At 43.8% G+C, this 27,787-nt stretch overlaps 1 protein-coding gene and 1 pseudogene across 1 annotated transcript; one reads left to right on the plus strand and one right to left on the minus strand.

The window, feature by feature from the left end:
- Nucleotides 1-603: 603 nt before the first annotated feature.
- Nucleotides 604-26,810, minus strand: LOC116891888 (cyclin-dependent kinase 11B). Its single transcript, XM_032893301.1, has 20 exons — nt 26,685-26,810; nt 25,968-26,091; nt 24,409-24,524; nt 22,634-22,761; nt 21,056-21,194; nt 17,578-17,714; nt 13,450-13,572; nt 12,304-12,399; nt 12,052-12,216; nt 11,570-11,635; nt 10,724-10,899; nt 9,829-9,919; nt 2,916-3,037; nt 2,547-2,652; nt 2,115-2,236; nt 1,924-2,031; nt 1,684-1,800; nt 1,360-1,508; nt 930-1,119; nt 604-846 (listed from the first exon to the last, which is right to left on the minus strand). The coding sequence occupies exons 2-20, from the start codon at nt 26,076-26,078 to the stop codon at nt 754-756; spliced, it is 2,355 nt and encodes a 784-aa protein (XP_032749192.1). The 5' UTR covers nt 26,079-26,091; nt 26,685-26,810; the 3' UTR covers nt 604-753.
- Nucleotides 4,772-5,916, plus strand: LOC116885312 (annotated as a pseudogene).
- Nucleotides 26,811-27,787: the final 977 nt, after the last annotated feature.

Here is a 27,787-nt window from a genome sequence, read left to right on the forward strand (position 1 = left end):
AGAAGGACATGCCAGAGCTTCCTCCAAGAACAGCTTACTACTGCTGAGGACACCTAACAGCCTCACTTGAAAAACTCCACTGTGACTGAGGTTGTCACACACCTGGTTCTGAGGGCCAAGGTCTGTATGGACAGTGTTACTTAGATACTCAGTGAGAAGCTACCTCCAAGACTGGCAAGCATACCGCTCAACTCTGCTCCAGACTAGGGCCCTGTGTGTGCTGGGGGCATCAGACTAGGGCCTAGTGTGTGGTGGGGGCATCAGACTAGGGCCCAGTGTGTGCTGGGGGCATCAGACTAGGCCCAGTGTGTGCTGGGGGGCATCAGACTGGGCCAGTGTGTGCTGGGGCCCAGTGTGTGCTGGGGGCATGGGGGCATCAGACTAGGGCCCAGTGTGTGGTGGTGGGGGCTGGGGGGGGCATCAGACTAGGGCCCAGTGTGTGGTGGGGGGGCATCAGACTAGGGCCCAGTGTGTGGTGGGGGGCATCAGAGTAGGGCCCAGTGTGTGGTGGGGGGGCATCAGACTAGGGCCCAGTGTGTGGTGGAGGCATCCACTCTGGGACCTATAGATACCCACCCTTCCCCATGAGGCAAGATAGACACCTTTCCTTTCAGAAGAAAATTTCATTTAATTCTACAAATTTACAACTTGCCCCAAACAACACGGAACAACAATAACAACAACAATGATGCTGCCCTGACTCAGCAGATCTGGCTGTCACCACCCAGTCGGGCCAAGTCCATCAAGCTGACCTCAGAACTTGAGGCTGAAGCCAGGGCCAGCAGCTGAGGCTCCCTGGTTGGTGGTGGTGAGGTGGAAGCCCGTCTCCTTCAGGTCGTCATCCCCCTGTGAAGTAAGGTGGCCATCATAAGAACTGACCCACCCAGGCCTCCCCACATGGGAACCCCATTAGTTATCATGCCTCTCACCAGCTGGCTGTAGCCCAGGCCACCCTCAGGGGGCCGTGGACTCGTGCCTCTCTTCACCCTCTGCTGCTCACTCTTGGCAGGCCATGTGGGGAACATGGATGAGTCGATGGGGAGGGGAGTCTCTCGGAAATACTCGTGCTTGAGGCCATCTTCTGCGCTGACCCTCCTCCCAGGGAAGTAAGTCAGAAACCTAAAGAGAAGGGCACAGGGCAGGGTATCTGTTGTGTGCATCATGGCACATATGGCCGTCACAAGCTGAGCTAAGCCTTTTGCTTTCTTGGGGATACTTGTGCTGAGCTGAGATGGAAGGTGAGGCCCACTGAACTTTAGCATCCCCTCAAACCTAGTGTCCTGGGGCTTCCAGGCCCTAAGGCCATTCAGAGAGTCAGCCCGGAGCCCAGTGGCTACAGACTGCTACCCTCAGACTTACTTGTTCATGAGATCAAATCCTTGATCTGATAACAAAGCTCCGAATCGCTTGCGGAGGTTGTTATAGGGATACTCGCTGAAGGTCATCTTCTTGACGGCTGGGAGGTCATTATAGCCAGGCCAGATTTTCTCACTGGGAGTCCCCAGGTCCTGAAAAACAGGGAAGTCTGAATTAGATACACCCTGTATGGGGCCCACATGTGTTTGCCACTTTCAGAGAGGCCACCAAAGGACCACACTGTGCCTGGGGTACCCAATCCTGATTCCAGTTCTGCATCTACACTGTAAGCCATTCCCAAGACTGACAGAGCACCCCCACACTCACCTTGAAAACCTTGTTAATCTGATCAATCTCTGACTTCCCAGGGAACAGAGGTTTCTGTGTCAGCAGTTCTCCAAATATGCAGCCCACTGACCACATGTCCACAGCTGTGGAGTATTCCTAAGAGTCCAGAAGAAACTGTTCAGATGCATGCAGCCCCACATCAGTGTCACCTGCAGGTTTGAATGAGGCTACCATGGGGCATGAGGCAAGGAAGGTTCTCAGAGCCCTCTTCAGACTTACCTTAGCACCAAGCAGCAGTTCTGGGGCACGATACCACAGGGTTACAACAACTGGAGTGTAGGCCTTTAGGGGTGAACCATACTCCCGAGCCAGCCCAAAGTCGCCCACCTGTAACAAGGACAGGGTGGTCTGTAAGACCAGACTACAGACTGCTTTCCCAGGCACGAGGCTTGGAAAGAATAGGGGCTCACCTTGAGAATGCCAGCATGGCTCAGCAGAAGGTTAGAGGTCTTAAGGTCACGATGTAGGATCCAATTGTCATGGAGGTGCTTCACCCCACTCAGCAGCTGAATCATCAGGGTCTTCACCTCCCCTGTGAGAGTGATGAGATCACAAAGACGCTCTCTCTCCCCCATGAATTCCCAACGTCTCTGCAATGGGCCCTGGAGCCCAGGGTTATGTGGTAACCAGCAGCAACTAGACTCCAGGGGAAAGTTCATGCCAGGACACTTCCTGCCAGGGTGGCTCTGAGCTCACCAGGGTCACCATTCATAGGCATGGGGTCCCTAGGGCACCATTCCTACCTTTACTCAGAGATCCCTCACAACGTGCAGAGAAGAGAATGCCCTGCCCTTATCTCATGACTGGACAGCACTGTTGTTCAGGGTGGAAGGCAGCCATACCTGGCAGGAAGGGCTGTTTCATAGTCTCCATTAGGCTCTTGAGGTCGTGTTCCACATAGTTCATCACAATGTAGATCTTGTCCATGTTGCTTCCCACAACAATTTCCTAGGAATTAACAGTCAGTATATGCATTCTGGACATGGCTTCTACCTCCAGCCCCACCCTAGAAAACACTGGTTCTTGGAAACCTGAAATTGAAGTCACACATGCTGTGAGCAACAAAGAACTACTAAGACATCTTGGGAAGCTGATGCCTTTGGAAGTGTTATCACCTGACCCTAGGATATCAAGGAACCCTCTTCCTTGTCCCTTCAGGGGGTAAGACTCAACAGGGGTAGGGCATGCCGAATATGGAGGCTGAACCTTACTCTGACAGTGACGATATTGGGGTGCTGGGCCTTGAGGATGGTGTTGATTTCCCTCAGTGATGTGATCGGGAAGCCTTCCTTCTCCTTCTCCATCTTTAACCGCTTCAGAGCCACAATCTCATCTGGAAAGAAGATTATGTAAGCTGGGCATGGTCACTCATGTAAGCTGAGGCAGGAGGATTGCCATGAGTCTGAGGCCAGTTTGGGCTAAAGAATAGGATATCCCCCCCCCCCAAATCAAAATAGACAGTTGTAGTGGTGGTAAGTGCCTTGAATCCCAGCATTTGGGAGACAGATCTCTTGAGTTCAAGGTCAGCCTGATCTCTATGCTGAGTTCCAGGGTCACCCTGGTCTACATAGAATTCCAATGGAGTCAGGACTACACAGAAAGAACCTGTTTCAAAAAAAAAAAAAAAACCAAACAAAACAAAAAAAAAAATCAAAACAACAACAAAAAGCCAAAAACAAGCAAACAAAAAGCCAAACAAAAAAACCCAAACCAAATCAAACCAAAACAAAAAAACCAAGAAGCTGTATAAGTGAAAAGTGAGCTCTAGAGCACATCAATAGTCAACCAACCATGATCAAACTGGGCTTTTTCCAACGTTAGGGATAGTTCAATATATGCGAGCCAATAAATATTACAAATTCCATAAATGGATTCAGGAACAGAAATTATATGGTTATCTTGATGCTAAGAAAAAGTTTTTTTGACAAAATCCAACATTCTTCATGTTAAAATCCTGAGGAATTTTAGTATAGTAAAGGATAAATGTGATACACTTAACATATTTTTTGAAAGATTTATTTATTATATAAGTACACTGTAGCTGTCTTCAGCACACCAGAAGAGGGCATCGATCCCCATTACAGATGGTTGTGAGCCACCATGTGGTTGCTGGGAATTGAACTCAGGACCTCTGGAAGAGCAGCCAGTGCTCTTAACCGCTGAGCCATCTCTCCAGCCCCAATTAACATTATATTAAGTGGGGGGAAACTTCAGGGGTTGGAGACAACTGAGCAGTTAAGAGCACTCACTGCTCTAGCAGAAACCCAGGTTTGGTTTCCACATGGAACCTACATGGCTTTAACCATCTTTTCCAGAAGATCAGATACCTTTTTCTGGCTTCCTCCGGCAGTAGGCAAGCACACAGTGTATAAACATGCAAGTAAAACACTCGTGTACACACACACACACACACACACACACGTGTTTTAATATATATATTAAACAAAGCATTTCCACTAATATGAAGAACAAGACAGGGAGTCCACTATCTCTATTCTTTGGACAGGGATTCTTTATGCAACCATAGCCACCCTGGAACATACTCTAGACCAGGTCAGCCTCAGACTCAGATTCACCTGCCTCTGCCTCCCAAGCGCTGACATTAGTGGCCTGTGTCCCTACACACAGCTATCCACTCATACTCGATACAGTACCAGAAGCCTTAGGAAAGAAAAGGAATGCAAATAAGAAAGTGAAAACATCTCTATTTACTGACAGTACGACTTTACATCTACAGGAGTCATCCTGGCTATGGTTTTATGTCAACTTGACAGAAGTCATAGTCACGAGAAAGAAAACCTCAGTTGAGAAAATACGGCCATAGGCAATTTTTTTTCTTTTCTTTTTGTTTGTTTTGTTTTGTTTTGAGATAGGATTTCTCTGTGTAGCCCTGGCTGTCCTGGAACTCACTTTGTAGACCAGACCAGTCTCAGACTCTGCTGGGATTAAAGGTATGTCACTCCACAACCACCCACCTGTAAGGCACTGTCTTAGTGATTGATGGGGGAGGGCCCAGCCCATGGTGGGTGGGTGGCTGAGTTCCATAAGAAAGCAGGCTGAGCGAGCCATGATGATCATCAAGCCAGTAAGCAGGACCCCTCCATGGTCTCTGCATCAGCTCCTTTTTCCAGGATTCTGCCCTGACTTCCTTCAGAGATGGATTACTGTTGGGGGCACAAAGATCCTCTGACCACAGACCACAGGAAAACCAGGAATGTTAAACACACAGAACTCTCTTCTCAATGGAGGAGATAAAATATCTGTTTTTTTTCCACCCAGAAGGCTGGGAGTGGATTTTGTTAATGATCTTTCTGCTATCTGTAGAGGCAGACCTCATCCATCTTTTGCTACATTCTCCCTCACTGCACCATTATCTTTAGCTCTCAGTTAAACCAACTTTTAGGGGTTGTTACATGTATTTTATAGCCCGTTGACTTGGCTAGAGACCATACTAGATTCTAGACCTTTGTAAAGGAGTTTCTATGAAGTCACACCTTAAGCTTTATTGTGTACCTGGAATTGAACTGAATGTTGCCTGGAAACTTTTCCTCAAATTTACTGTGTTTTAAATGTGCTGACAGTGCACCACCTGGCATTAGACTCTGAAGTCTGATCCAGGTTGATAAAATCAGTCTGAACTGGTTTTCATTCTCATCTGCTCTCAATCACTGTTTTAACTCCTGTGGGTCCTCATTAGACTACAACATGGGAAATATAAGATAAATAAGCCTTTTCCTCCCACTTCCTTTTGGTCATGGTGTTTCACTGCAACAACAGTAACCCTAAGATAATAGGAGACATTAAAGACTCCACAAGAGAGCCACGGCCATGGTCGCATAGGTAAGCACCGCAAGCACCCAGGAGGCCGAGGGAATGCTGGAGGCGAGCATCACCACAGGATCAACTTTGACAAATATCATCCAGGTTACTTCGGCAAAGTTGGCATGAGGCATTACCACTTGAAGAGGAACCAGAGCTTCTGCCCAACTGTCAACCTGGATAAATTATGGACGTTGGTCAGTGAGCAGACACGGGTCAATGCAGCAAAAAACAAGACTGGAGTTGCTCCCATCATTGATGTTGTTCGATCAGGCTACTACAAAGTTCTGGGGAAGGGGAAGCTCCCTAAGCAACCTATCATTGTAAAGGCCAAATTCTTCAGCAGAAGAGAAGATAAAGGGTGTTGGAGGTGCCTGTGTTCTGGTGGCTTAAAGACACTTCAGAGGTTAATTAAATGCTAACATTTTCAAAAAAAAAAAAAAAAAAAAAAGACTCCACAAGAGTCCTAGAATGTTATCCTAGAACAGATAATAAACATTTTCAGTTTGATAAACAAACTTAACACACAAAAATCAAGTCTTTCTATAAACTAATGACAAACGTACTGAGACAGATACTGGAGAAACAATTCCATTCATAAAACAAGCAAAACATGCCAGGTATGGTGGCATAAACTTTTGATTCTACCACTTCTGGAGGCACACAATGGGAGAAGATCTTTAATGGCTATATACCTGACAGGGGATTAGTATGTAGACTATACAAAGAACTCAGGAAGCTAAAACAAACAAACAAACAAACAAACAAACAAACAAACAAAACCCCCAAAACGAAAAAACCAAAAAACAACCTATCCATAAGTGGGCCATAGAACTGCAGAGCATTCTCAAGAGCCAATACCCTCTTCTGGACCCTATAAGTACTGAACACATGGTACATAGATTTACATAAAGAGAAAGCACTTATACACATTTTTAAAAAGTAGAAATGGTTAATAAAAATTTTTTAAAAAGTATTCAACATTGTCAGCCATCAAGAAAATTAAAAACATGGCTGGAGAGATGGCTCAGTGGTTGAGAACACCATCTGCTCTTCCAGAGGTCCTGAGTTCAATTCCCAGCAACCACATGGTGGCTCCCAACCATCTGTAATGGGATCTGATGCCCTCTTCTGATGTGTCTGAAGACAGCAACAGTGCACTCACATACATAAAATAAATCTTAAAGTGGGGCAGGGACTCTGCTTGCCCCTGCCTCAAAACAACAACAACAACAACAACAACAACAACAACAAAAAAAAAAAAAAAACAAAACATGGTGGTTGCCCTCATGAATTCTTAGAAGCTAGAGCTGCCCACACAAGCCCAAGTTAGTCAACTTTTCAACATGGATGTGGGCGGGGCTCAGAGATCCCATCCTTAGCTGAGGAGCTATTGGCAGTTGATAGCATCTGGGTAAGGTGTGCCCATGCTCTAGTGGATGGACCCACACCCAGGCATATGCTGGCAGCACTGAGTCATGTTAGTTATAAAATTAGAGAAGGAGGAGGAGGAGGACGAGGAAGAAGAAAGAATATATGTATAAAATTGTCAGAGAAGGGGTTGTAGATTTAGCTCAGCGGTAGAGCGCTTGCCTAGCAAGCACAAGGCCCTGGGCTCGGTCCCCAGCTCTGGGAAAAAAAAAAAAAAAAAAAAAAAAAGGAGTTTGCAAGTTTTGGGGTTGGGGATTTGGCTCAGTGGTAGAGCGCTTGCCTAGGGAGCTCAAGGTCCTGGGTTCGGTCCCCAGCCCCGAAAAAAAAAAAAATTGTCAGAGAATAAATTTTAAAAATCATGTCAAGGAGCTAGGAAATGGTTCAGCAGTAAGGAGTGTTGGTTGCTCTTCCAGATGGCCTGAGTTCTGTTTCTGAGCACCTATGCTGAATGGCTCACAATTATTGTCAGGAGCCCTCTAGGATAGGCTAAGATAGCAGGTGGCCTTCTAGGAGGCAGCCCAGTGCTTGCAATAGTCTGCAATGGGTGAGCTTTATGAGGCAAAGAGACTGCATCTCAGCACCGCTTCCTGTCATTATTAAGTTAATATAATAATCCCTGAGCATTAGCCCACTCTATTGAGCAGATTTCCTGCAGAGCAACATAAAGATGAACTTTCACTAATTAATGCTTTTAGATGAATTAATGACTATAGAATTCCTGATTTGATGTTAGGAAGAAAGTTTTAAGAGATGGTTTTGGTTAGAACGATGTAATAAACTTAGAAAAAAGAATACAATTTGCCCACTCCTCATAAAAGTAAGGAAAGGCTGCATAATAAGAAATACAATGAGCTTTCATAATTACACTAAAAAGAGAAATAGGCTTGGGACAAATTTGTGTTCAAGGAAAAACATTCAGGCCCAAGGACGAAGCCGCAGGTATGCACTCTGAAAAAGCAAGGCCATAGAAGCATTGCTCTGAACTTACAATTAACATACAGAGTGAGACACTGTTTTGAACTTACTTTCACCATCCTGTAACTCCCATTCTGTGTAAATTTTATCTATAAGGTAATTTTTAAAAGAACTTTTGTCTATAAAAAGGCCAGACAAAAGAAATAAAGATGGTGGGCTGGAGAGATGGCTCAGTGGTTAAGAGCACTGACTGCTCTTCCAGAGGTCCTGAGTTCAATTCCCAGCAACCACATGGTGGCTCACAACCATCTGTAATGGGATCCGATGCCGTCTTCTAGTGTGTGTCTGAACACAGCTACAGTGTATATAATAAATAATCTTAAAAAACATAAGAAGTGAAGATGGTATGGTGTGGTGGCTTGGAGAGCTCTGCCTCATCCGTCCATATGTATATATGTATATATGTATGTCTGTATACGTGTAGATGTATGTATATATATGTGTAAGCATACATGAAAAATTATGGAGTTGATTGAAAGATGGCTGGGCCCTGCCAGAGAGTGGTGTATGAATGTATGTTATGTGCGCCTGTGCACATTTGCCTGTGTAAAGGATCTTAATTCTTTTCCTTTCCTTCCTCTCTGGTTCACAAAAAGTCACCCAGCCCTGCCACTGAAGGGCTTCTGGCTGCCTGGCCAGAAAAGGGAGTACTAGCAATAAATCATTTACCTAATCCCCAGCCAGGAAGTGAAACGTCATCATTCCTTTGAAACCATTGGCTACTGCCCCCTGTATGACTAAGAATCAAAGAGCAAATATTATTAATACTAAACAACTTTTACATCCTGCTGATGCTCTGCCCAACTGGCTAACTTCCAGAGAGGACCCAGCCCAGGGCAAGGTCCCAGCAAATTATAGCTCTAGAGACTACAATAAGGGCTTCTGGTTTCTGTGGGCATCTGTACTCATGAGCAATGAAACCCCTTCCACCCATATATACATAACTTTTTAAAAATCATGTTAAACAAACAAAAAGCAAACAAACAAAAAAAAATGAAGTACCTAAGAAAACATAAATATGGACTGAAAACTCTAGTGTGTGTGTTGGCACATACCCTTAATCTTAGTGCTCATGAGGACTTCAAGTTCAAACCCAGCCTGGACAATACAGCAAGTTCCAGGTCAACCTCTAGTACTCAGAGAGACCTTGTCTCAAAAATAATAAGGCAAGCTAGACCTGATGGTGTACACCTCTAATCCCACCACTTGGGAGACAGAGATTCTGTTGAGTTCAAGGTCTTCCTGTTCTATACAGGGAGTTCCAAGCCAGCCAGGGCTACACAGTGAGACCCTGTACCAAAAAAAAGTTAAAACAGAACAAGGGAAGCCTGGGCAAGTAGTTTAACACAGTGGTTGAGCGTCAAGAATCCCAGCATTGCAAACAATAAGAGGGAACTTATAGGTCTATTATTGCGCCTTTGGCCATTTCCCTGGTCTTCTCTCTTACCTCTGGGGCTTGCCATCTGCTGTCACAGTGAACAGCAGAATCAGAATCAGAGTTTGGCTGAACTTGGGCTTCTGAAGATACCAAGAGGCTCAGGTATACTTCGTCTGAGTTAAGACCTGGTGCTAGGTATATGGGCATAGCGTGGCCTGAGAACTGGCACCAAAGAAAGGGCAGGGTTGCTTCCAAAGATCCAATGGACCATGCAAATGGAAATCCACATTTAATAACCACGTTCTGACAGTGCACAGGTAGAGACCAAAGGGGCAGGACACCAGGGTCTGCACAAAGACCAAGGGGAGGTTCACTGCTTTTCAGAACTCCCAAGGTTGACCTTGTACTAGTGCAGGAGCAACAAACTCATATCACTCACGAATGAATCCTTGTCCCAGAGTGGGCGACAGCTTTCTGCTGACCAGTACCTGCCCCTAACACTCCTTTAGTAGATTACCTACCTGTTTTTTTGTCCTTTGCTCTGTAGACCACCCCATAGGTGCCTTCTTCAATCCTGTTCAGACACTGAAACTCCTCTACACTCCGGCATCCCTGTGGAGGAAGTAGGGTAAGAGGGATCAACCGCCATATTTGATAGCCTAACAGGCTTTATCTGTACAGGGCAGTCATACTGGAGACCTAGCCTAAGTGACCTAAGAATGTATGCATGTGAATATATGAATAAAACCAACTTAAATTTTTACTCTGCTTCATCCAAGACCACCTACCACTTTCCTGTGAAATAACTTAGCATGAATAAGAATATCTCTTTAAAAAAAAAAAAAAGAATATCTCTTTAAAACTGTATCCTGTCTGGTGAACTATGCCACCCTAGAGGGGGCATGGCCTGCCCACCCCCAGTGACAACCTTCCATGCATATCATGGGATACCACTGGGATACCACTACTCTGTGCGGTCTATGGCCAGACTCAACTATCTGGAAGCACTAACTGGAGGGCAAGTGACCAGAGCTCAGAAAGGTGATATACTACCCAGGACCACCATGTCCTCTACATCCTCAGGGCAGTGTTGCACACTCACTGGCAATTTCCTAAACAAGCCCTATGCACTAATAATGAATCTCTTGTAATATCTAGGGATCAAATAAAGGCAGAAGCAACAACACACAGCTCTTGGTACCAGTAAGCCCAACAGTGCTGCCAGGCATATAGGGAAGTACCATGGTTAAGGCTGTGAGAGGCTGGTGCCATGACTAGCCAGACCACTGTATGGAGAATGTCAACACCTCAGGAGAGCCATGAGCACCAACAGCACGACTCTGTTCTATAGCACCTACTTCATCTGTAAACGGTCACCGCACAGTCCTGGGGTTAGGAGAGTGGGAAGATTCTGACCTGCAGGGCTGGCAGGTACTTGGGCAGTTCTTGTTTTAGCTCAATAGGTGACAGAGCTGGAGAGTCGGGCACATAGTCTCCCTCGGTAGGGGCGCTGCTCTGCGGTGTCCCCTCACCAACTTCTTCTTCTCCTTCGTCACTGTCCCCAGAATCTCGGTCAAATCGCGACTCTGGAACTTTAAAAGTTAAACCTAATTATGGAGCAGGAGAAAGTAAGTACAACTTACCCTCCTCCTGCTCTGGGGCTGTGTGAAGTGGTATGCCCTGTGTTTCCCATGGCAGGAGTCAGTTTAGGGCCTATCCTTGGGAAACAGGTATCTGAATACGGTCTGGAGCCCTGGTGATCTAGGCAGAGTCAGAACCAGACACTGGACTAAAATGTAAGATGTCGCATGAAGGGGGTAGGCCATGATTCATGTCTACCTTGTTAGCTACTTGAGGCCAGGCCAGGTCTCCCATCTCATAAGAGTGCCTGTGCCATCAGACCCCAGAAACTGCTCTCCAACACAACTCCATTCCCTCTCAGCATAAAACCATGCTCTTAGCATCCTCTCTTAGCATCTATATCACAGGGAAGAGTGCCATCCAAATAAAGCTGTTTCCTGCCAAGTAACATCAGCCACGGTGGGCACAGGCTGCAAAGTGAGCAATGGTGTGTCCTCTAGGAATCACATCTCTCAGATCACTCTCAGTCAGGACGGCAGTTCTCTATAGCTTCCAGGGAATATAAGCTTCTTGAACTTATGGGGTCACTGCATGCCGTGGATGGTTTGTGTTAAGAGGACCATATACTGCCTCTCTCAGAGAGTCACTATACAGGGGCAGAGGAACCACAGAAGTCCTTACCAACCAAGATGTGGTTCTCATTTTCTCTGTCTTCATCTTCACTCATTTCTTCGTCACTGACTTCTTCTGCAAAAGACAGATGTCTGCTCAGATCAGTATGCATCGGAGAGCTGGCCTTGGCACTGCAAGTTCACCCTGCATCAGGCTGCTCTAAAGGGTCAGCAGGTGTGTGGAAAAGAGCAAGAGTTCTTACCTATCAATCTGTGGTGGGGGTAGGGGTCTCTTTGTTTTCCTGGTGATACAGGGATTGAACCCAGGGCCTCACACACTAGCACCAGGCAGGTGGTAAGCACTTTACTATTGAAGCACATTGCCAGTCCCAATTTTGGAGTCAATGTGAGTATCACAGAATAAGGCAAGTTTATTTGGGTATGTGCTTTCATTAGATGTTAAATTGGTCTTCTGTAGTACCTTAACTCTACACAGGAAACATAAAATACTTTTCTATCACTGTAATCCAGTATGACCTGCCAGCTCCTTACCAGCAGACTGTTCTGAGGCTTCCTCAGAGTTGCTCCCAGTTTCCTCCTCCTCTTCCTCCTCTTCCTCCTCCTCCTCTTCCTCTGATTCTTCACTGGTGCTCCCTTCCTCCTCCTCCTCTTCCTCTTCTTCCTCCTCCTCCTCCTCAGAACCTGAGCCTGATTCTGCTACAGAACACAAGAGTCACAGGTAAAAAAGCAAGTCTTGGTTTTCCTCTGGCAGCAGTGAGGCCTCAGCCAGGTGGCCCCAGATACCTGATGAAGACTCAGCTGAGCTGGTTTTCCTCTCGCTGTCACTGATGTCCTGGAGGTCTGACAGCAAGTCTCTTTCTTCCACCTTCTCTTCTTTCACTTGTAAAATAAACCATACACAGGTGAATTTGGAGAGATGTTTAAAAAATTGCAGTTTCTTTCTAAAACGGTTTTATTCATTTGTTTTGCTTTGTGAGTGTTTGCCTGCATGTATGTGATACATGCCTGATGCCTGCTGAGGTCAGAAGACGGTACTGGATTCCCGACAAACAGTTGTGAGCTGCCACCTGAGTGCTGGGAACAGAATTTAGGTCTTCTGCAAGAGCAACAAATGCTCTTAAGCATGGATCCATATCTCCAGTCTTTTTTTTTTTTTAAAAAGACAGCATCATATATATATATATGTATATGTATATGTATATGTATATGTATATGTATATGTACATATCTATCTATCTCCCAGGCTGGCCTAAAGCTTACTACATAGCAGAAAATGACACTAAACATCTATCTGATCCTCTTGTTCAACCTCCTGAGGACTGGGATCATAGTCCTATTTGACCTTTTTTTTTTTTTTTTTTTTTTAATTGTGGTGCTTAAGATCAAACACTGGGTAGGTTACAATACATCCCCAACCTTTGGAACATGTTATAAATAAACAAGACAGAATCACCCATAAGTTACATACAGCTTACACAATGATCAAGTTCACTATTTACAGAAAACAATTAATTTATTCACCCACATTTTAATCGGAAGAACAACTTCCAAAAAGACCAGCAACGAGCATCTCAGTTGAAACACATGCCTTGTTTGGGAGCACGTATGGAAGTCAGAGGACAATCTGTGCAAGCGAGTTTTCTCCTTCCTATGGATCCCAGGCATCGTCCTTAGGCAAGCGCTTTTACCTGATGAGCCATTTTACTGGCTCACCAATACATGATTTTATTGTGAAAAATAAATTGCTTGGCAAAGTCTCCTTAATTTCATGAATTGTTTTGTTTTCCCCTCACATTTTAAAAATAAACTTTTAAGGTTAGCATATAATACAAAATAATAGATTATATTATGGCACTTGTATATATCATAATTACAAATTTCACGTTCAGGTATCTCCCAGAAAAGACAGCCCATGCTTGCCGGACTCACCTGGCTTCCGGTTGTCTCCCAGCTCAAAGCGATCTCTTGGTGGCCTCAGAGGGCTGCGGCTCCAGTGGCCAACCTTTCCCTTATCACTGTAGTCCTCCCTCATGGTACGGTGATGTGCAGAGACTGTACACACAAAACAGAGCAGAGATGTTGCTGGGAGTAGCCTTCCCAACGTGGCTCCACACCATGAGTGCTACAGACCTACATACAGACCTATGGTATTAACAGCTTCACCATCACAAAAGCCAAAATTCATTTGGGAATAACTCCCAAGCTGAAGGCTATCAGCTCAGCAGGGGACCTTCTAAAATGATCTTCACTGGTTACAGAGGCCAAGGTGGGAAAGGATTCTGGGAAGATGGCAGAGTTAGAAATGCCAGGCACGGGGTTGGGGATTTAGCTCAGTGGTAGAGCGCCTGCCCAGCAAGCGCAAGGCCCTGGGTTGGGTCCCCAGCTCGGGAAAAAAAAACCAAAAAAAAAAAAAAAAAAAAAAAAAATGCCAGGCAGCACTTCAACAACAACTTGGCCTGTGTTAGCCAATTAGTATGGAACTCTAGAATCAGTTGAGGGTCTTCAAGTTCCGGGGGAGGCTTGATAACAACTGGTCAATTCTGGTCAATTAGCTGTTAGCATAGTAGAAGTTGCCACTCTCATCTCCTGGGCAATCAGTTATTCTGGGCTCCAGAGAAGCTTGCAGACAAGGACTTGTTCCCAATCATCAAAAACCGATACTCTCGATGCTATGTGCAGTCCCAGAAGGGATAAAGTACCCAAGCTGTTGAGACTGCACCCCTCTGCTTAGGGTGTCCTTTAGAGAAAACGTAAGGACCAGGGCACTTGTGTCCACTTCTGGTTTTTCTTTTCCTCTTTTAGAAACTAGATATTTAAGGACATGGACATTAAAGCAATTGTAAGCACAGGGGAAGCTAGAAATATGACTGCATATTTCCAAAGAAAGGCAGACTTAGATTTGATGTGTAAGAGGATGTGCCAGGCCAACTGTCAGAACAGACAATGTCAACATTCACAACACAGTCACACCAAGCCCTGAGGAGGGATCTGATCTCAGAGCCAAGACAGACATTTAAGTTAAATACAAACAAACAAGACCCAGCATGGGGGCCCATGACTTTAATCCCAGCACACTGGGCAGAGGCAGGCTTATCTCTGACTTGGAGGTCAGGTTGGTGTACCTAGTGAGTTCTTGGACAGGTAGGGTTACAGAGAAGAGACCCTGTCTCAAAACAAAACGAAATAAAAAACAAAATACAACAACAACAAAGACCAAAAACAAACGAGCAACAAGAAAACCCCCACAACCAACTGTACTGGGTAGTTTTATGTCAACTCGACACCAGCTGCCTTTGAGGAATCTCAATTAAGAAAATGAATCCATAAGATGGGGCTGTAAGCAAGCCTGTAGAGCATTATCTTAATTAGGGCTCAATCCATTGTGGGTGGTGAGCCGGTGGTCTTGGATTCTGTAAGAAAGCAGACTGAGCAAGCCATGAGAAGCAAGCCAGAAAGCAGCAGTCCTTCATGGCCTCTGTATCACTTCCTGTCCTGTTTGAGTTCCTGTCCTAACTTCCTTAGATGCCGAATTGTGATGTGGAAGTATAACCCAAATAAACCCTTTCCTACCCAAGGTGCTTTGGTCATGTTGTTTTACCAGAGCAATAGTAACCCTAAGATACCAACCAACAGAACAAACAAACAAATGAACAAACAAACAAAAGTGAACAACTTTACTCCTCGAGGGCACTTGAGAAGCAGAGGCAGGTGGATCTCTCTGAGTGGGAGGCAAGTCTGGTCTACATAGTGAGTTGCAGAACATCCAGAGCTATGTATAGACCTGGTCTCAAACTACTAAACAAAATACAAACAAAACAACAAAACACTTACCCACAAGACATTCAAAGAAAAAGCAATTTTTGTCCTAGTCAAAGAAAAAAAATTAACCACTCCAATGTAGGTATGATGGGAGATGCCAAAAAAGACAAGGCTGAAGAAATGGCCTCAGGGAATGGAAGTCACCAGCCTACATCTGACCTCAGAGAAAAGTGTGTGGCTGATGTCCATGTAGTGGTACCATGGTCTACATTCTTGGCCTCTCTGGCAGGGGATCTGCCTGCTGCACACCTGGGATGAGAAGAAGGCAATGACTCTAAGGCATGTGCTGCCATGCTGATTGCCCAGGAATGGCTCAGAAATACAAAGAAACTGTGTGGTCCTATCTACCACAGTGGACTCAGGGCCTCAGTTGGTCCACAGAGCCCTGTCCACTAAGGTGTGAAGGCAGCACAAGAGTGAGAGTGCTGTCCTACTCCACCAGGGCTATGAGCAGAACTCCACCTAGCACTGCTTTCTCTGAAAACGCCTTCATGAAAACAAAAGACCCACAAGCCTTAAGACCACCATTATAAAGATGCTCAAAGAACTAAAAATGGGGCGAAAATCAAGGAAATATGCCATGAACATGAAAAAGCCAATAAACATTCAGGAAATCCAGTTGGTGTCCTATGATCCCAGGACTTGGCAACCTGAGGAAGAATAAGTGTTGAGAGTTCAGTGCCATACGGACACCATTGAGTTCTAAGTCATCTGGACTAATCTGAGACACTGGCTAAAAAAAAAAAAAAAAAAAAAAAAAAAAAATTTAAAAAAAGAAAAAGAAATTAAAAAAAGATAGGCCTTTTAAAATATGCACGCTGGAAATTTTTAATCCTCTCTAGGGATCCCACAGCAGGTCTGAGGAGGCAGAAGACAGGCTCAATAAACTGAGAGACATAGCCATGAAAACTATGGAACCTAAGAGACAGGAAGCAAAAACCACTGAAGAACAATCCTGAGAGCAGAAAGGACCCATGGGACACCAACGGCCCAGCCTGAGATTACTGAGTCAATAAGGACTAGGGAGCAATGGAGGTCACACCCACAGCAGGTAACTGCCGAAACTCATTTTCCACAAGACGTGAGTATCAACACTCATTCTGCTCAACATACTCCAAGAAGGATGAATTCAAAATGCAGGAGACATGCTACAATGGAACTCTCTCTGGTATGAGCTAACAACTGTTTGTAAGTCTTTGTTAGGCTAATGCATTTTTTTAAGAGTACTATTTGAAATATTTTATGACAGGACCAACTTAAAATGGCTTCAGAGGGACAAAAGCAACAGAATTTATAAGTTACTGAAGTGAAGCTAAACTAGTATCAATTCAAGTATGTCATAACTTTAGAATGTTGTATATGTCCGATTTATAACCATACAAACAAAAATCTAATTTAGAAAAAAACAAAAGAAAATGAAAAATGAATTCAAATATTTGGCTAAAAAAGAGTAATAAGCTTAGAGAGTTGGCTCAGTGGTTAGGAGGTTAAGAGCACTTGTTCTTGCAAATGGTTCAGGTTCAATTCCCAGTATCCACATAGATGCTCACCACCTCCTCAGGCACCAGGCATACATGTGCTGCACAGATAGACATGCAGATAAAACACTCATACACATAAAAGGGAAATAAATAAAATTAAAGAGAGAGAGAGAAATAGATTAGTAATACAAAGAATGTCAATAAAGCAAAAATAAAGGATAAGATATATGCAGGATAATAATATATAACATCATTATATATTATAATATACAAACAGCAAAATGACAAAAGTAAGCCTGTCCTACCAGCCAGATTTCAAAAGGAAAGTCTGACACGAGTTTGAGTTCTGACACCCACAGAGAGGCTCATGATAGTCTGTCGCCAGTCCCACGGGATCTGACGACCTTTCCATACCTCTAAGGACACCATGCACATACATGTTACAGACATACATGCAGGCAAAACACTCAGAAACACAGAATGAAAGTAAACCAATCATTGTTCAAAGGATAAAATGGATAATGTACATGAAATTTAACAGGAGGGGGAGGGGGCGAGGGTTTAGTGAAGCAAGCATAGGAGCCAAGAATTGCCAGTTTCTGCCTCCCTTCAGGGTATCTTTCCCAAAGCCCAGTCTAGGCTGTTACATCATAGGCTCTCTGTAAGGGTGAGCCACCTCTGTGAAATCTATGGCATACTTGTCAATCCCCTCAAAGTAACCCAAGGAAAGAGAAAGAGGACAGTCCCTCCCTCCTACCTTCCCTACGAGCTTCTCTCTCTTTGCGACGCTCCTCTGCCCTCCGTTCCCGTTCCTTTTGTTCCCGCTGTTCCTTCTGTTGCTCCCTCATCTTGCGTTCCCGCTCCCTCTTCCTTTCTAACTGCTCCAGGCGGTCCCTGGAAAAAGCATACCAGGTCATCATGTTCCTACTCCAAAGGAAGTTTCTTTTCATTTTTTTCATTTATTCATTTTTGGAGGGGGGCCTGGGGGAGCAGGGTGAGACAGAGTTTCTCTGTATAGCCCTGGCTGTCCTGGAAATTCTCTGTAGATCAGGCTAGCCACAAACCCAGAGATCTGCCTGCCTCTGCCTCCCGAGTGCTGTAATTGAAGGCTGACAGAAGTTTCTTAGGCTGGGGTTTCTGCTCAACTCATGTAGTGTACTTGTACACCGCAAACCCACAAATGGCTTCTTAGGTGTGGAAAGCACATATAATCAAGCCATCCTGGCAAGCCACAGCAGGAGAAGGCAAAGCCCAAGAAGAGGCTATCATGTCAGATTCCAAACAACGGCTCTATGGCTTCTACCAACAACTCTAGGAAAACACAGTATGGAGGTCCCCACGTACACAAGAGAATCCAGGTTAGGTCCAGCACATCAAGAGTACACAAATAAAAGTTGCTACAAAGGAGGCAGAGAGGCCTCCTGGGAAAGTGAGGACGCAACTGTGGCCCTAAGACCTTCACCGGAGTCTGGGCAGATGGACCTTGAGGCAGCCACTTCCTGCCCCAGTTTGGAACAGTGTAAGTTTGAACACGATGGGGAGAGCAGGGGAGCTAGCTGCCTGAAAACAAGGTATCGGAAAACGAGGTACTGAAACATGATTAAGTGGCTAAAGTTATTTTTTCATATTCCTATGCATAGACAAAAGGTTCTGTTTCTAGAGTTTTATGTTTTAATTATTCTCTGATTTTAAATGAAAACACCAGATATGTTATGGTATTTTTATTTTAACTTTTTGTTAGGGTTTCATTATGTCTCCTGGACTTGCCTTAAACTTTTTAGCAATTTTTCTGCCTAAGCTCCTAAAAGCTGGCAACATAAGGATACACTATAAGGCCTGGCTATTTTTACTATTTATTGGGGGAAATGGCAAGTGGAGATAGGGTCTTACAGTATAGCTGAGGCTGGTGTCAAGCTCATGAAGACCCACCTGCTCTACTCTACTGCTGACATGTACACTCACCATTTCTAGCCTACCGTTTGTTCTGAAGGTCTTCCTTACTATTTCCATAGAGTTGTAAACTAAAGTCCACCAGTCCTGATTTACCAAAAAATGTCTTTATCTTCCTTTCACTTTTGTAGGAAAAAAATAGTGCCAGACACAAAATTCCTAGTTGAGATTTTTGCTAAATGGTGTAGAGCTAACACATCCCAGCCCCAGTGCCACCATCCTGACAAGAAGTGCAGATCTCTCTGGCAACTCTGTTCACCCTGCTTGGGGATCACTGAGCTACTTGGATACGGATATCTGGATTTCCTCAATTATAGCCAGCTTTAAAGCTAGTTTGGGGGAGAAGAAGGTAGTCTTTGTTTAGTCTTATCAAGAAATCTGTCTACATGTTTTCTCTCTTCTGTTTTACCTTACAAAAACCTACATGGACCCTCAAACTTCACCTACCAAGCTCCATTTGTATCCCAAGCTCCCGTCACTGGAGAAGGCACCCTCAGTCTCTAAAAAGGGAATGGTGGGCAGAGACATTCCATATGCTATGAGTTTACATCCGGCCCCTATAGGCCTCAAATTGCTTGCTGAGCACACCAAGTGCTTCAGTGAGAAGCATCAACTTTTTTGTTTTTCTTTCTCAGTGACAGGGCTTCTCTGTGTAGTCCTGGCTGTCCTGAAACTCTATCTGTAGACCAGACTGGCCTTTAACTCAGAGATCTGCCTGGCTCTGCCTCTTGAATGCTGGGATTAAAGGTGTGCGCCAACACTGGCAGGCCTTACGATGAACACGTTAGTTAAGATAAGAAGACATGCCTACTCTAGGTGAAGCCATTCCCTCTGCATGTAAGGGTGGAGGAAGTGAGGCTAGAGAGATGCTCAGTGGTTAGAATACTCACTCTTCTTGTAGAGTTTTCATCCATATCAGGCAGCTTAGAAGCACCTGTAAGTCTAGCTCTAAAGGACATGCCCCTCTGACCCTTCAGGCCACCTGCACTCACACACATAAGCATGTATGCAGAGAATTAAAAAAAAACAAACAAACAAAAGCTTTTTAAAAGGATCTTTCAGAGTAGAGAAAGTGAACTGAGACTAATGTTTGAGCATTAATTCATCTCTCTGCTCTTGACTGTAGGAGTGTCTAGCTACTTCAACCTGAAGGCATGAACTGCCCTGCAATGAATGCTAACCTAAAATGGTGGAACAAGTCAGCCTTTTCTCCTCCCTTAGGCTGCCTTTGTCTGAGTATTTTATTGTAACAGGAAAGGAAATTAAAGCAAAGCATCCACATCGACCTCTAGTAAGCACCGACTATGGCAGGATTCAAACTATGAACTTGAGTGACTTTCTCTTAAGATGCTGCTACCTTTCTTTTCTTTTCTTTAAAAGACAACATCTCACTCTGTGGCTATGACAGACTCAGAATTTGATATGTAGACCAGGCTAGCCTCAAATTCAAAGAGCTTTGCCTGGCTCTGCCTCTTTAGTATTGGAATTTAAGGTGTGTACGTGCCCAGCCTTTGCCTTACTATACCACAGCTTAAAAATAACTGGTTGGGGATTTAGCTCAGTGGTAGAGCGCTTGCCTAGGAAGCGCAAGGCCCTGGGTTCGGTCCCCAGCTCTGAAAAAAAGAAAAAAGGAAAAAAAAAAAATAACCCACCATGAAAAGGTATAAGACTTCATGTTCTCATAAGACAGAACCTGCCTCACTCCCCAGTGCCACAGGGTCAGAGTTACTCACAAAACACACCTTCCCACCGTGCTTCCCTCTCTAACTCCACTACTTCACGTCTGACTCAACTCTCCATCTTCAGTGCCTGAATTCCTATTTGGTAACTTGTGTCAGTTAATACTGTCACCTTGACAGGGTCTAAAACTACCCAGGAGACAAATCTCTGGGCACCACCATAAAGGAATTTCTAGACTGTTTTGAGGTGAAAGGACCCACCTTAATGTGGTACCAATCAATGTACCTGGATCCCAGAATGAATAAGGAGAAATAAAAATGACCATCAACATTTATTAGTCTGTTTCCCTGCTGCAGATTTAACATAACTAGCTGCCTAATATTCTTGCCACCCTGCCATGATGGATGTACCCTCAAACCATGAACCAATGTACACCCTTCCTTCCTTCCGTTGCTTGTGTAAAGTGTTTTGTCACAGCAAAGAAAAAAGTTACTAGTGTAGATCCTCAGCCTTCCTCTGCAATATCCTTCCCCATCTGATCCCTCAGCCAAGTCTCTCAGTGACCACAGTCACTTTATTAAAGGTCACTAATGAGCAGGTCTCACCTCTCTCTCCTGGAATGCTCTCTTGCCATCTCCCTCCTCTTCTGTCTTTCCCATTCTCTTCGTGCTTTATCTTGTTCCTCTCGATGTCGTTTCCGGCGTTCGTGTTCTCTTTCTTTCTCTTTTACTCGGGCATGTTTCCCTAATGAGATATGAGCACCACACAAAGAGACTCAATTTTCAAAACCTTAAGTTGAACATTAAATCAAGAAAGAAAGAATGAGGCTAGAGCTGAATCTTCAGTTATGAGTGCTTGCTGTTCTTTCACAGGACCCACACTTGGTGCCAAACACACACACACACATACACACACACACATACACACAAACACACTCACAGACACAAACACACACACGCTCTCACACACAACACACGCTCTCACACACAAACACATATACACACAAACACACACACCCACACACTCACCACACACCTAAATGCCTCTACACACACACACACACATACACACACACACACACCGCACACCCAACCTCTACACACACACACACACACACACACACACACATCACACACACACCCACACACACACACACACACACACACACACACACATACACACACACACACACACACACACTCACACACACACACACAAACACACAAACACACTCACAGACACAAACACACACACGCTCTCACACACAAACACACTCACACACAAGCATACTCACACAAACTCTCACACACATACACATATACACACAAACACACACACACCTGTAACCTCAGTTCCAAGGGATCTGACATCCTTATCTGACTCATCTACATATGGCATAAATAGGTGCTTGCATAAGTGAGTTCGAGTGCACTACTACGTGCATGTAGGAGCTCCTGGAGGCGGAGGGATGTTGGACATGAGTGCTAGGAACCAAATCCAGATCCTCTACAAGAGCAGTACACACTCAACCACTGAACTGTCTCTCTGGCCCTGATTTTCACCTTTCTTAATGTTATATCATGATATATTATTTTTAGAACTTAAAAAAAAATCAATATTACACGATACAGAACAAAACTGTTTGTTTTAAATAGATTTCTACACCATGTTATAAAACCACATTAGCAACTGCATTTACAGTAAGATTTAAATAGGTTCATGAGATCCCTTTAGAAGCCAGGTATACAGAATTTAGGAGGCTGAATCTTGGGTGCTAGAGGATAGACTGAGCTACCTAGCAAGATTTTGCTTTTAATAAATGTTATTTTAAAAAACAAAATGAAAGACAAAACAAGAACAGAACCTCTTGGCAGTGGCACAAAACCAGACCTCTCAAGGCAAAGCCATTAGTTGGACTTGACCCCAACACCCATTTTTTTCTTTTTCTTTTTGGTGTTTTCATCTTTATACACTGAATTACAGCAATTTTGTTTGTAGACAAATGACGTAAAACACACATACCAGAAGGAAAAGCAAACAGTTATTCCAAAAAGTCTACTGTGAGTTTATGCTTTTGCCTAAAATTTCATTCGTCTTGACTTTTAGCTACAACTGAAGAAAGCAGATCACAACAGGGCACACAAAGAGTTATGACACCATAGAAAGAGCGAAGTCTCCCATACCGCCCTCTGCTGAGTGACTACGATGTCGACGTTTCTCTTTTCTTTTCTCATCTTTTCTGTGATGAGCCTTTTCTTTCCGAGACATTTGCTGGGGTGGTTTGATGGCCAGAGAATCATCCTCCTCTCCTCTGTAAGAGAAGAGTGACGCTGTGACAGCAAGTGCAGAGAACCATGGTCTACTCAGAGAAAAGCATCATTCCCAACACAACTATGAGAAATGAGTGTGGTCTGTGACCAACAGGAGCGTCTTTCCACAGAGAGGGGCATGCTCATTTATTAGTTTCCTTGATTGTGGTGATGGTTTCATGGCCAAGGTGTAACATGTCAAATCATTCATTATGTGCAATTCATTTAGTTATTTATACTTCAATAAGGCCGCTAAAGTCCTGTCATTTTTATTACCTTTAACAAATAAAAAGGCCATTTCACAGAGCTTTCAACTACTTCTTTAACACCAAGATTCCGGAAGAATCTACACTCGGAGCTTCTCTGAAGTATTTCCCTTAGTTATCTTACAAGACGGGAGAAGAAAACAAATGACATCACCACACCCAAAGAATCATCAGACATCAGCACCGCTGACAGTGGCCTCTCTAAACTCAACTTTGTATTACTTCCAAAACTTGCAACACAGGATAAACATTTAAATGCATTATCTAAATGGTGCTGGCTTGATTGAAGATATCACAAAGGAAGGAATACATGCTCATTTGGACTTCATAATAATTGACTCCACACAAAAGCAACCTCACAGGAGACAAATACAAATTTTAAATAGCCAGGCATGGTGGCACACACCTTCAAATCCCAGCACTTTTGAGGCAGAGGCAAGTGGATTTCTGAGGATTTATAGAGTGAGCTATAGGACAGATAGGACTACATAGAGACCCTGTCTCAAATAAAAAACCAAAAATACAAAAATTTTATTTTTTAAATAACTACATTTATGTGAATGAATGTTTTCCAGCATATATGTATTACATTACAAGGTGGGGGGGGGTCAGATTTTTCTGGAATTGGACTTAAAGATGGTTATGAGTCACCATGACCACAGTGGCTTCTGGAACCAAACCTGTAGACTTGCAATACAGCATATAAAAACAACAAGTTGGGCTGGAGAGATGGCTCAGTGGCTAAGAGCACTGACTGCTCTTCTAGAGGTTCTGAGTTCAAATCCCAGCAACCACATGGTGGCTCACAACCATCTGTGAAGACATCTACAGTGTACATATATATAATAAATAAAGTAAGTATTAAAAAAAAAAACCCAAAAAACAAAAAACAACAAGTCAGACCGACAAAAGGCAGGCTAGGGACAAGAGAGAAGGCTGAGTAGTTAGGAACATTTGTTCTTGAAAAAGACCCATGTTCAGTTCCCAGGACCCATACTGGTCATCTTTTCCTTTTTTTCTTTTTCTACTTTTCGGAGCTGGGGACCGAACCCAGGGCCTTGCGCTCTACCACTGAGCTAAATCCCCAACCCCCATACTAGGCATCTTACAACAACCTTTTACTCCAGCTTCTGAGTCCTGTGGATAAAGTAACGAACTAACACACACACACACACACACACACACACACACACACACACACACACACACACACACACAGAGTCTGTCTCTGTCTCTGTCTCTCTCCAATCAAATTGCAAAAACAAACACGTTTTAAGTAGCTGATAATTCTGCATTGGGATACATTCACGGCTAACATAGGGCACATGTGGCCCACAGGTTACAGGCTAAACATGACTACTACAACACCTTAAATTCTCTCACCTGTCTTCCATAGAATCCTCTCTTCTGTATGGTGAGTTCCTGATTGTGATTTCCATTCGATGATCTCTCAGCTCCCCCTCCTCAAGGGAATCCCTTTTGGAATCCCGGTCATCAGACTAAGAAACAAAGAAAAATGAAGCATTAAGTTATTTTCCTCATCAGTAACCTTTCTTCTTTTTCTACCTTTGAAAAATGGTTTATTATGTAGCTCAAGATGGTTTTGAGCTAGAAACCTGCCTCAGTCTTTGAAATGCTGAGGTTACATTACCGTATGTATCTCACTATACATACACACATGTATATATACATATGGAATCATATGTGTGTATACCCATATATACATATATATACACACATACATACAAATATACACATATATTTATCCATACATTATGTATATATAATACATGTATAAAATATATATTGCACTGGCTGGCTTTGACCTCAAGAGATCTGCCTGCCTCAGTCTCTTGAGCTCTTGAGTGTTAGGATTAAAGTTTGTACAGCCTAAACATATCTTTAATGATAATGAGTTTGCTGAGAAACTCTAAATATACATTTTTTTGAATAGAAACTTTACAAAACATAACTTTTGTTCAAAACTCATGTAATTAACATCACATTTTTTTTTTTTTTTTGGTAACCTGAAACCTGAAAACAGAAAGTTTAAAACATCATACATGAGAAGGGACATGAGACTGTGCCACAAATGTTAGCTTTGCTGAGCCAAAATTAAGACCTTAGTTGGATTTTTACATGTGAAATACATAACACATAAATTGACAATAAGTACTTCTGTCAGTATTTCTTTAAAAAAACAAAAAGATTTATTTATTTTATGTGTATGAGCACACTGAAGCTATCTTCAGACACACCAGAAGAGGGCGTTGGATTTCATTACAGGTGGTTGTGAGTTGGGAATTGAACTCAGGATCTCTGGAAGAGCAGCCAGTGCTCTTAACAGCTGAGCCATCTTTCCGGGCCTATGTCAATGTTTCTTATCCAGTCACCTAACAACTCTGAGTATGTCATCGCCCAAACCAAGGTAATTACAAAGCACTGTTTTTTTTTTTGTTGTTTGTCTTTTTGTTTTGTTTTTTTTTTTTTTTTCGGAGCTGGGGACTGAACCCAGGGCCTTGTGCTCGCTAGGCAAGCGCTCTACCACTGAGCTAAATCCCCAACCCCCAAAGCACTGGTTTTAATTGCAAGGAAAGTTCCCACTCCATTAAAAATGCTTGGTAAATGGTATTATGAATATGCTAATAATGAAATGAGAAAAATTAGTCTGGTGGCAGTAATGATTCTAGGTTCAGAACATTTTATTTTTTAACGAGATATTATACTCCTTTAGATACAGCTTCAGTGTGTTATTAATCTACCTTCAATGTCAACTGAGCATATGAATGTTTTTGTTAATTTTAGAATAGATTTTGGGCTCACCTGTGACATTTGGAAGTACAAAAGAACTTCACCGAAGAAGCGTTGTTCTAATGGAAAAATGAGGGCAAAGAAATTAAATCTTCTTTAAGAAAACCACTTACTTAAAAAACATAGCTTACATTTTTTAAGCGTTTTATCTCTGCTTTCTCCTCTTGTTCTTTCCTTCGTTTCTTTTCCTGGAGAATTTCATCTAACGTTTTCACTTTCCAAGAGTCCTTTTCATCACCCATTTGAGTTAAAACACTGCAAAAAGAAAAATAATTCAAGCAACCTCGGGACACAGAAAGCTATGGTCTGTCGCTCTGTGTTTTCTGAACACTTAAGTCTAATCGTTAGTGTTTCAGAATAAGTCCCGGAAGTCCCGGTAGGTAGGAAGGATTCTGCCTGAATAAGTCGTTTCTGTCACTCCTGTAAGGTTTTGGGCAACTCAGTTTACCTCAGTTCAGTTTTCCGTAAAACGCAAACATCATCATCATCATGATCCACGTAATGGTACTGTTCTAGGATGAAAGATCATCCAGGTCAAAGATCTTATTTCAGTGCCTCGCACTCAACAAACTCTGCCTTAGGTGTCAAAAGGTTGTATGAGTAACAGGTAAGATCAAGGTGTACTGTCAAACACTGGACTCACGGACCGGGTCCGACTTTTGAGGGTTCAATCACTCAAACCTGAGGCGGGGGCTGGCTCCGGGGAGCGCCAGGGCCTGCCGCCTCCACTGCCCTTAGCTCTGTGCAGCAAGACTGGTCGCGGCTGCAGTGCGTCCTTCTTCAGGAGCGGGATTCTTCAGGAACGTCGTAAACTCACATTCACCCCTCACCCCTACGCCGCCACTCACCCCTGCGCCGCTACAGCCGCCGCAGCCGGTCCTGGAGTCTGGGAAGAAACAGCGCCCGGCGCGTGCCAGGATTGTCCTCACTTCCTTCGCGGAAGCGTGCTGATGACGTATTATGAGTACGGCGAACCGCGTACGTGCTCTGCTTTTTTGCCCCTCAACAGTACCCTGCACGCACCGGAAGTGTCCTCAGCTAATGACGCACGGCTGGGAGGCTAAAAGCAAAGTAGCGTCTAGCGCCGCCCTAGGGTGTCTCTAAGAGATGACGTTGAGCCGGTGCGCCCAGGCGTCTTTGGATGAAGGCCACGCCTCCCCCTACACCCCCGCGTTGCCAAGCAGGACTACCTCCTGGCACAATGTAGCAGGCGCAACAGCCTTTGCACTCGCGACAAGCTACTGAACCTTACACAACCAGGCATTTGTGTCTATCTGTCAGACTTACATGAGGCCCTCGGTTTGGGTTAATTCCTGCTAGTCCCTCCAGAGTGGAGTCACATTAGAGGATCATGCCATCAAATGGAAAAAAACAAGCTGTCTTTCTAACTTACCTATGAAGCATGTGATGAGGAAGCACCACCCCCCGTACCCCTCCCTACAGGAAAAGAACATGGAAAGGAATCCAGTTTCCTCAGCCTTCTATCTTTAAAGCCAACCTCTTCTGCTTGGCCTATGAGTGGTTGGGTTTTTTGTTCTTGTTGTTATTGTTTTGCTTTGAGACAAGGGTTCAGTAAGCAGACCTGGCCTCGATCTCTCGTGCCTTCTGAGAGGACATTTACCACCATCCTCTGTATTATTTTTGTTTTCTTTTCATTCTAATTGCTGAATTACAAAGCTGATTAAGATCTCCAGATTGTAATTTCGTCTTGACACACATTGAAACATAGGAGGTAGAGTTTTACAGTAAGATTTTAAAGATGAAACTATGGCAAAAGTGTTTACTTAAACCAACTGGAGGTCTTAAAGGGTTCTACGATTCCACTAAAAACCTATTAACCTATCAGGGCTTATGGAAGAGAGAGCAGAAAGAAAAATTCCTGCTGCTTGTCTTGCAAATCCTGTGGGTTTAAAAAAAAAAAAAAAAAAAAGCAATGCCATGTACACCTTTA

This window comes from Rattus rattus, chromosome 1 (genome assembly GCF_011064425.1).
Source record: "Rattus rattus isolate New Zealand chromosome 1, Rrattus_CSIRO_v1, whole genome shotgun sequence".
NCBI classification, from domain to species: Eukaryota; Metazoa; Chordata; class Mammalia; order Rodentia; family Muridae; genus Rattus; species Rattus rattus.

What these genes read in the sequence shown, in the direction of transcription:
- LOC116891888 (XM_032893301.1), bottom strand. Translation starts at nt 26,078, where the DNA reads ATGGGTGATGAAAAGGACTCTTGGAAAGTGAAAACGTTAGATGAAATT. An exon ending in AGCAAAGGACAAAAAAACAG is followed by an intron (nt 3,038 to 9,828) that starts GTAGGTAATCTA and finishes TCTTCTTTCCAG; the next exon opens with ATGAGATTGTGGCTCTGAAG. An exon ending in AGATTAACAAGGTTTTCAAG is followed by an intron (nt 1,509 to 1,683) that starts GTGAGTGTGGGG and finishes CCTGTTTTTCAG; the next exon opens with GACCTGGGGACTCCCAGTGA.